Genomic DNA, 9,908 nt, shown 5'->3' with positions numbered 1-9,908 from the left:
GTTTTAGTAACGCACATCCTGAAATGTGCTAAAAGTTGGGTGAGCATTGTTGTTTATGTTAAATAATGTTGTTGGACGTCAGTGTGTTATATCTGCATATCTGTATCTGCTTAGTTTAACCCACACTGACTGACTGACTGACCCAACTGGCTTGATAGGTTGTTTTGTCTGAATGAGATGAGCCACTCTGCCAACGCTGCTTGTGTATAGTTTGATGGTTTTATCATATATTCATTTTTTGTTATCCTAGGTCAGTGTGTTCGGCTATGGAGCGGACAAAGATGGAAACTGGAGTCATTACTGGGAAAAACTGAAAAAACTAAAGTTAAAAACTGGAGTACATCCTGGATCTCATGAGTATGACATCATTAAGCAGCTAGCTGAGAATCAGACAGTCGGGTTTTATACAGGGTGGTGATCTGTCTGTCAGCTTTGATAGAAAATTTTTGTAAAGCAAAACAAGACAAACGGCCCTTTCAACTCAAGTGACAGCTCTGCTCCTCTTCTTCCCTAACAATGCTAACTGTAGTAGATTAATCCTGTGTCGAAGAAAAGTACAGAACCACATGGTAAAAGAATAGACTCATTCTGTGACAAAAAAAAAAAAAGTTTGTTGAGTCTGTTAAATAATTGAAGTATAGGAAACATTTCTTCCGTGACTTCCTCTGTTTGCCCACAGTTTCAGGGAATAGATAAACACATTTATCTTCGTGTTTTTGCGTAATACATGAACATTTCTGTGGCTCGCATTTCTCAGGCAGAGGTCACCTTTGAAAGAATGAATATTTAAATGTGTTGCGGACCAGTCATGGTATCCAACACAAATCTGTGAGATCCACATTATTTTATGGATCTGCACCAAATTGTACAGATTCATTGATCTCGACTGCATAGATAAGTCAGATTTTTTTCTGACTTAAGGGGTAGATTCCTGGTCCTTCCCCTGTACTGGCACCAGCACTAAAATTTAATGGATTCTTCCCTGTGCCACATCCCTCCGCCAAGTTCACTGCAAATCGGGTCGGAACTTTTTGTGTAATCCTGCTGACGAAACAAACAGTATGGAGGATCGTCCTTGTTGGATGTAATGAAGATTTTCTCCCTGACAAGACATTTTTTTAATGTTGCTTTATTTATACTACTATCCTCAAATGAAAAAATTGTACAGACCCCTTTTGTTTTTGCCTTTTTTCTTCTTTTTTTTTGTACAAAGCAAACTACAATTGTAATATTAGTTTCTTAATTTATATGACTTTTTATCATCTGGCAAATAATAAAGTATGATTAAATTGTCATCATGATTTTTTTTCTTGGATTTTAAACGTATGTTTTACACTTTTTTTTTTTTTTTTTAATGAATAGAATAGGTGATGTGCTACTCTGTTTGAACCCACTATCCAAACTCACCTGAGAGCCTGCAGCTCACCTGTCTGAAAGGTCAATTAATTTAGTGAGGACGTTTTCAGTTCTGTGGCATTTGAAACCTTTAAAGTATTTCTTAACTCAAGTGTTTTATTTTTGCTACATTTGATGTCGAAGTCGTTACTGAGTAAAAGAGTCACGCTAAATGCTAAAATACTGAGGAGCGCAGTGAGACAGATTGGACTGGTTATAATTTGCATGAGGAGAGGCTTGATGTTCACACAGGTGTGTGTGTGCGCAACACTGTGCAGCATCAACAACCACTGTGTTGCCGAGCAACGTACAGCGTCTTGTCTGTGTTCTGCAGCCCGTGTGGCGTTCACGGTAGGTATGTATATTTATACATCTCTGCTTTATTCCGCTGTTAATTCTACAAGAAGTAGCAGCTGTTTGGTTTATGAAGTTGAATGTTGCCACATAAAGTTTATGGACACCTGCTGTGTCCTGGGTGTTTCTACTGTTAATAAATAACAAACACCTGTCTTTATAAGGTAATAAAGCTCAACTAAACCACTTCCTCCAACATGATCCCACAGTTGAATCAACAACAGTTCATAATATTAAAATGTGTATAGCAGCGCCTGTAGCCTGAAGATGTTATTTGATTTAACAGTTTTATCATGTTATTGTGATGACCATATATATTTATATTTTTACCCCTCCTCTTCCCCCATTTAAAAATGTAACGCAGGTACATTTACTCAGATACAGATGCGTACTTTGTACTTGTATCTGAGTACATTGTTACACAAGTAATTTTTACTTATGTATGTTGACACAATTAAGGTGCTGTTTTACTTCTTACTATGACAACTGAAAGGCAAGACATTGGACGTGTGCAGTTGTTGTTGTAGCTGTTGCTGTTTTTCTATTTTCAGAAACTTATTTCAGTTGAGATTTTAAGTTCAATTTCTACCAAATAGTGAGACTAATTCTAATTAAAAAAATAATAATACTTTATTTGTGATGACTGATTCGATCTATCCTGGGCATGCATGATACCAGTCAATTGTTCACAGATGATCCTTTTTTAGTGTAAGGGGTTGTGTTGCTCTACCTTCTACTTTACAATACTCCAGGTGTTCTATGTTGTTCCACTGCAGCCAAACTAGACGGTCATTGGATAAATGCTGGGCTTTGTCCCGCCCATCGGACGCTCAGCGTCTCTGGGGGTCTATGGGACAGTGGGCTGGCCCGGACGCTCGGCTCCTGCATGATGATTGGATGATCTGTCTGAGGCTGAGTCCCTTTTTGATTGACAGCGAAATGAGCGAATCAGCGATCTTGAAGTATAAGCATCCACCGGAGCAGTTTTCAAGTTTTTCATTCCGTTGTTCGGAGTTGATCTGGAGACGTTACTGATCCTCATCGACTTTGTCTTTGTTAAAAACGACTAGCGTTGTGTTTGGCGACTCTCCTCTGTCACTCTGCGAATTTACATATAAATAAACTGACACATTTTATGATGTAGGGTGAAAATGAGCTTCCCCTCCTTATAGGACCAGCAGCCGCCACTGGTGAGTACAGTGATGGCTTTGTCATTTGGATATTGGTGAATTTAAATGTTTCCTGCGGCTTTATTCAGACATAAAGTGACATTTATTGAAAGAGCTTCATGCGTGCAACAGGTTTAAAACTGATTTAGCCTTAAATGAGTGGACACTAAATAATATATGTAAATAATTCACTGACTGTAAATTTGACCCAAATTAACATATATTGTGCGGTGTATTGGGTAAGAACAAGCCATTCTGCTGGTGGATTTTTAGACAAGAGACGTAGATATAAAAAATGACACAAAATGAAAGTGAACTAAAATTTGAAAAACAAAGTCATCACTTAGTGTCATTGCTGATATCTCACAGGTGTTTTAACAGCAGGTTTTGTTTCATCTCTTGCGAGGTAAGAGAGAAATAAAATAAATTTCACATTTCAATTGATGGTGGTATTTTGTAATTAATATCTATCTACTACTTACTACCAATATTTTTTAATGACTATTATTATTATGAATTAAGTCCTATTACGCAATCAGTCAGTCTGGATTCTGAATGTTTTATTTCTTGTTTTTTTTTTACCTTTTTATTTTGACAGTGAGAGAGTTACAGGAAAGTAGGGGGTAGAGAGGGGATGACATGCAGGGCCCTGTTCAGACCTGGTATTAACATCCGTCTCGGGCGATCCGATCACAAGAGGTCAGCTTTAAGTTCAGGTGTGAACGCACCCAAGACACATTTGAGATCCGATCACTCAGACCACATTCAGAGGTGGTCTGGTCCACACATGGCCGCTCTCTTTTAGCAGTGTGAATGTAAATGGGTCCTGGGTCACACTGAAGGCTCCTTGCTGAATACACTTGTGCATTACAGGTGTAACATGAGCCAACAATGTACCAACAGGTTTACACCTGTAAATGCTCAGTGTGGCTTCACCGTTGTTCTCAGCGGATGTTGTTTTCACCCTCTTCTGTTGTCCAGGGTTATGCTGTCTCAACAACCAGGCTGAGTTTTTAGTTGCACTTGATAGCTTTTCCCGCTTTCATATATCAACTCACCTGCATATTTCACTATTCATTGTGTCAACAGATTGGATATTTTCCTCATTCACATTGCCAAGATGCTTCCTGGATTGAGAAAAATCTCGGTTCTCACTTCCCTGCTGTGCATCGCTGCAATTGCTGTGTTTTTTAACTCTTCACGGAATTTATCTGTATTTTCCCTCGGATCTCACAAGTCAAGTCTTTGTTCCTGTCACAAGTGTTTAACAGATGGCGATCCGCGGTTTACGGAAATAAACACTTCATCTCCCAAGCCTTTTTTGTCGAGAAAAATTATGATCTCAGAGGATGATTTCAATTGGTGGAAGGTAAATGTCAGATTATCTTTAAGATGCTGCAAAAATATTCTGCTTCTGTTTCACTGTTGATTATTTTGGAGACTGAATGATCTTTGGCAAAATCAGGAACTGTTTTGGGTTTTAATCTGTTTATTCTTCAGACCAAATGATTAGCATTGTTAATTAAAAATGAAATTCAATTCGGTGACAGCATTTTAGCTAACATTGTAGCCGGCCACTAATGAAAATAGAGATGTAAAATTATGTTGCGATCAAGTTTTTTTACACATTGAGGAGAAGAAAAAAACAGCTCTGAGGCACAATGGAGCCCTTAAGCAGCACGTAGTGTTTTCTCTCTCAGTTAAAGTCAGACCAGTAGTGGCTCGATGGTCAGACTGGGAAAGAAATTCAGCCTGCGATTTATCTGCTGAGACCGGCCACATGAATAGGGATGGGTATAATGGTACTACTACTCTTACTAATACTGCTTATCAATCTGGTACTTTAACGGTACTCTTATCGATACTTTTTGAGGAAGAAAAAAGAACTTGAACAAACACAACATTAGTCACACTTGTGACAATGGGCTGTGTTTGCATCAACTCTGGTAAATACAGCCACACTTTGGACCGTTTTGTTCTCTCCGCCGTCGTTATCTATCTAAATGTAGGATACGAGCGTAGCGTTTGTGTGTGCGCTGTCTGGTGTGTGTGTGTGTGTGTGTGTGTGTGTGTGTGTGTGTGTGTGTGTGTGTGTGTGTGTGTTTCACTGGAAAAACAGCCCCGCCCCCCTGCCTTCTGCTCACACAAACAGCAGGCAGGCTGAGCGAGAGACAGATCTGTCGTCATCTGTGAGAATAGCGGAAATTTATCATACATAGACGGATATTAGTATTAGAGTATTAGATATTAGATAGTTGGTGAAACAAATGAAAAAAAGCTGCTCCAGTACCGATAGCGAAACCGTTAAGGTCAGAAGTTATTGATACTGCGGTCTTGAATAATGTTGCCCCGGGGCCCGTTTAATACTGGGGCTCGGTACCCATCCCTACACATGAATGAAACTAACAGAGCCGGTAAAAACCTTTTGGATGTTAGCCAGTAGTCCCCATGGCAAGTCCAACTGTGCTCTGGTCACATCTCTTTTTTTTTTTTTTGTCTGAGGTCTTTTTAGCCCAAAAAGTGGTTTCTTCAGTGGAGCAAATTTAGGAAAGTCGCTTTCCTCTGAACACTGCATGCTGCACTGTGCCACCTCGCATGTTGGTGGTCCCGGTGTGGTTTTAAACATAGGTCCAAGATTACAACACACATTCAGGGGGTGTGTGACTTCGCTCTCTGCTCAGGACGCAATTACATCACTATATTATTGTTTAAAATCTTGTTTTACAGAACCTTTAACAGCTCATTGAGTGTTTCATTACTCCCTTGAATATTTAAGAATGATGCCAATAATGACGGTTGTCTTTTTATTATTTAACGACTGCGGTCAGTGCCAACCTTAGTAACAAATTGCAATTGCATTACAATTTATGTGAGTTCTTCATGATAAAAGCCACCCCTGTGTTTTGCCTCTTAAATAATATTCTTTTTCTGTTTGTGTGTCAGCGCATATATTCGGAAAGGTACAACTTCAGTTTCTACAATGCAACAGTGGTGAACATCTTCAAGACTTTCCCACCCGTTCCTGATGTTGTAGAAGCCAGCCCTGACCGCTGCAGGACTTGTGCTGTGGTGGGGAATTCTGGTAATTTGAAGGGATCACATTATGGACCTCTGATAGACTTCCATGATGTCATAATAAGGTAAATCCTCAGACTTTATTAAAAGTCTTTGTGTTATCTCATTCTTATCAAATCATACAAACATTGGTGCCTCCTAAAACAATTCTAGTTTAATGATGATGTTGACAAAGAACACAATTCTGAAAAATGTTCCTTTGTATTTCTCTCCCAATATAAAGCAGGCAATTTTTTTATTTGGGATTTCCATTTAATGTGAGCTTCAGTCACCATATAATGACATGATATAAAATATGTATCCCCCTGTACTATACAGAATAAACCGTGGCCGTACCAAAGGCTTTGAAGCAGATGTTGGGAAAAGAACAACCCATCATGTCATGTACCCAGAGAGCGCTGTTCCTTTGGACAACACCACTCATCTTGTGCTGGTTCCATTCAAGATAAAGGACTTACTCTGGCTTCTCCAGAAATTCAATCAAGGGTAAGAGTGCAAAGCTACTCTCTGTATCTGTGTTCATTTATGTGAATGAAAAACCTGCGGCGGGTGAAAGTAACTGCATTGCATAGACTTGTTTGTATGAAATTACTGGTTTTAACAACTAACAGACATCTTTGACGAAGCTTTTGTTGACGTGTGTGAAAGGTCATGAATAGTTCCTCCACTGAGCACTGAATGCTATCAAATTAAACCATTATTGCAATCCAGTTTTAGATTAGCTGTCAAAGCGCCTATTCTCAAAAATAACATTCATTTGTAATTGCCTCTAAATGTCCTGTTCTTTAAAAGTTTGTAAAAGCACAATTATAAACACAACAACACTGTCAATACAGACTGGTGAGACTCGGTTTTCGTGTTTGCCGTGATAGCATTGAAAGCGTAAAACGTCATAGGTGGGTTATTTATATTGTAGAATACAACATGAAAATGTCTCGAGCTTGTGTCATCTAACCAAAAACCCAAAGACTTTGGGGCGAGGGAACCGGAAGTGCTAAAATGCTAACTAATATCCGCGTGGTAGGACTCATTCCTGCAGCCCTCTAGTCTTTGGTGTGTATGTTGTGGTTTGGTTAGTCTCAGGAGTTTAAGATTTTTACCTGGTTGGGTAGTTGAACAATATTAAAATACAAAACACATGTACATTTACTCTAAGTACTGTAGTCCTTGGTACCATTTTATGCTACTTACATCCACTCCACTACATTTCCGAGGGAAAATTGTATAATTCACTCTGACCATGACAATGCAAAATTTTAATCGGACATACTAGTCTCATGTAATTATTGCTAAACAATACTTAATCTGCACATTTTCCACTAAATTTAACCATTAATATTACTTTCAACAGGGAAAATAGTGCAGTGAACTCAAAGAGGATGGCTAACAAGGATCTGGTGAGTATTTTTAAATGATCTTGAATGACACTGACATACAGTGGGGTGCAAAAGTCTCAAACTGTAGATATGATAATCCAGCGATACAACGGTATTATATCATGCATTCGTGGCAGAAAGGAATGGTTCATAAATGTCAGATTGAGGCCTAAGTCTGATTCATAACAGGTGATGATCCTCAGTCCAGCTTTCATGAAATATGTTCATGAGATTTGGCTCAGCAAGAACGGCAGTTATCCATCCACTGGCTTTCTGACTTTCGCTCTCAGCATGTTCATTTGCGATGAGGTAGGTTCCCTTTACACATTCTGCCAACAATTTCATGCTATTTACTAACTGACTGACAGTAAGAAATCATCAAGTTAGAAGAAGACTGATAGACAACACATTGTCAAAACATTCATCCTTGCAAATGTTTGATGAAAAAAGAAATGCATTTTTCTTTATGAGATGTCTGCAGATGCTTTTAGTTATCAGCCACCGAAATGGTTAGAAGAGCTATTTTTAAGTTTTGCTACCACTACATAGCTAACGTTAGCATTAGCAGCTGTTTAGTCACCAGTCAAGAAGAAACATTGTGAGTTCAGCATCAAACGTCATTCCTTTACTCACCAAGAGCTATCCTCAGCAATAGAAAGCAATACCGATGATAACTCTTGTCTCTATCACGTCTTTTGTTTTAAAGTGAAGTTAGCCACCAGCTAGCCCTGGCCCGTTTTGTCACTTTCCGACATCGACTCACTGTAGCCTCCAATCTGCCTGAAGATGTAGCGCTGCTCAGAAAGCATATTATAACCTCGATGGCTGAAGATCTTGTCACATCTTCACCTCCTTGCCAAGAGTTAGATGATAAGATCAATACCACTCTTATGTCTGTATGGCAAGTATGTAGCTGGAGCCAGCAGCCGGTTAGCTTAGCTTAGCATAGCATAAAGACTGGAGAAGGGGAAACAGCTAACCTGACTCTGTCCAAAAGAAAACAAAATTGGCCCACCATTAACTCTACAGTTTACGTACTAACACAGTCTGTCTGGTTCGTGTGTTCTGTACAACTAAAGTGTGAAAATGACAGTTCGCTACGTTAGCTGTTTTATCCCTGTTTTCAGATGAATGCTAAGCTAAGTGTCTCATGCCTCCAACCTGATATTCACCGTACAGATGTGAGAGTGGTGTCAATCTTCTTATCTAACTTACTAAAATAATACCGATAGTAGATATATGAAGACATAGATATTTAAAGAATGAATATATTACGGAGCATGTTTTTGTGTGTACTACTTTGTGGAAACAATACCTTAAATTCAGCTGAGATTCAAGGTATAATATTTGTTTTTGCAGGTCAGTGTGTTTGGGTTTGGAGCAAACAAAGATGGAAACTGGGATCATTACTTTGAAACACTCAAAAACAAACACCTGAGAACTGGAGCTCATGCTGGATCGCATGAATATGACGTTATTCAGCAACTACACAAGAAGCAGAAAATCCAGTTTTTTAAAGGATGGTAATGTTTTGCTTCTCTCTTTTTGTTTGTGTCTCTTTCTATTTCTGTCAATTGCCTAGAGAGCATTAGAAAGCATTTTTCATTGAGTGTGTTCATGCTTAGGGCAGTCATTTTGTGAACTTCAGTTTTGGTTATTGTATCAGTTGACTCCTTTTTTTATCTCCTCGCTGCGATCCTCGACCGCAGTGGCAAATAGGTTTTGTTGAAAATGTAATCTCTGGCTGGATTATGTTCAGAGGCAGAGTATTTTATTAAGGAATAAGAGTCAAGGTTAGGGAAAGGTCATGGTTTTGTTTGTAATTTCTGAATTATAGTGTATTAATATAAAGTAATATTTCAATCAGGAGAGAATTCATTCTGAATCGACAAATAAACTTGTGTTGCGAGAGGAAAAGTGAGAGATGTGAGAGTCTTTGGCGACTAGACCCCATCGTGATGTCATGATATGTGAAAAGGGGATGAGGCTGTGTGAAGTATAGGAAACCCCCCGGGGTCTAGACACTGGTGGTGGTGGGAAGAAGAGAAGCTGGAGTTCTGGGTGTGATGAGGACTCTGATGAGCTCGACCTGGCACTGGATATAAAGACTGGAGGTGGATGGGGTGGAGGAGGGTCGCAGCAATATGAACTGACAGCTGCCAGCAGAAGAGGGCAGAATGGATTTTAAAGTTTAACAGTGACAACGCAACGACCGGCTGGTTTAGGTTGTGGCGAAATACGATTTGGTCACTGGAAACACCTGAACCTTACAATAAGTGGGGTGAGAGAGGGAAAGAGAATTGTGAATGAAAATGACAAAGTTAGTCTTCTTGATTGAACTTGATCAAAACAAGCTTCATTTAATACTTTGTATAATTTAAACTCTCCTTTAATGTGGAATTATATTTGTGGAATATGCTGGGGGATTTTTTCTCTTCCCCCATATGTTTTACTTTTTCTAGTTTTACTTTAATAGGACACCTGTACGCAGCCAATCATGTGACAGCTGTGCAATGCATGACATGTGTCAAGGCAACAG

The 9,908-nt window shown here is 39.1% G+C and overlaps 2 protein-coding genes across 3 annotated transcripts in view; both read left to right on the top strand.

The window, feature by feature from the left end:
- The window catches only part of LOC111655538 (CMP-N-acetylneuraminate-beta-galactosamide-alpha-2,3-sialyltransferase 1-like), a gene marked incomplete at its 5' end in the record, with an annotated part of 4,968 nt that extends 4,064 nt beyond the window's left edge, over positions 1-904 (top strand). The window contains one exon of the mRNA XM_023406985.2: positions 251-904. Within this exon, the coding sequence (XP_023262753.2) occupies positions 251-418 (168 nt within the window). The remainder of the gene's footprint in view (positions 1-250) is intronic.
- Positions 905-2,517: 1,613 nt separating this feature from the next.
- Positions 2,518-9,286, top strand: LOC111655537 (CMP-N-acetylneuraminate-beta-galactosamide-alpha-2,3-sialyltransferase 1-like). 2 transcript variants are annotated; one of them, XM_087174163.1, is made up of 7 exons: positions 2,518-2,939; positions 4,180-4,287; positions 5,862-6,058; positions 6,312-6,479; positions 7,345-7,390; positions 7,559-7,678; positions 8,729-9,286. In XM_087174163.1, exons 2-7 carry the CDS (start codon positions 4,255-4,257, stop codon positions 8,894-8,896), a joined length of 732 nt encoding a protein of 243 aa, XP_087030289.1. In that variant the 5' UTR covers positions 2,518-2,939; positions 4,180-4,254; the 3' UTR covers positions 8,897-9,286. The 2 variants fall into 2 exon arrangements, with proteins under 2 accessions (XP_087030289.1, XP_023262751.1); XM_023406983.2 differs by having other exon boundaries at positions 4,008-4,287.
- Positions 9,287-9,908: the final 622 nt, after the last annotated feature.

Source organism: Seriola lalandi, unplaced genomic scaffold (genome assembly GCF_002814215.2).
Source record: "Seriola lalandi dorsalis isolate HSWRI2012SDOR001 ecotype SW California unplaced genomic scaffold, Sedor1 jcf7180002054323, whole genome shotgun sequence".
Lineage (NCBI taxonomy): Eukaryota > Metazoa > Chordata > Actinopteri > Carangiformes > Carangidae > Seriola > Seriola lalandi.
Note: the sequence above shows the minus strand (reverse complement) of the source record. Positions and strands in the feature narration are given on the sequence as shown.

Coding starts and splice junctions, on each gene's coding strand:
- LOC111655537 (XM_023406983.2), top strand. CDS start 4,039: ATGCTTCCTGGATTGAGAAAAATCTCGGTTCTCACTTCCCTGCTGTGC. Junction 4,288..5,861: donor ATGATTTCAATTGGTGGAAG/GTAAATGTCAGA, acceptor TTTGTGTGTCAG/CGCATATATTCGGAAAGGTA. Junction 6,480..7,344: donor CTCCAGAAATTCAATCAAGG/GTAAGAGTGCAA, acceptor TACTTTCAACAG/GGAAAATAGTGCAGTGAACT.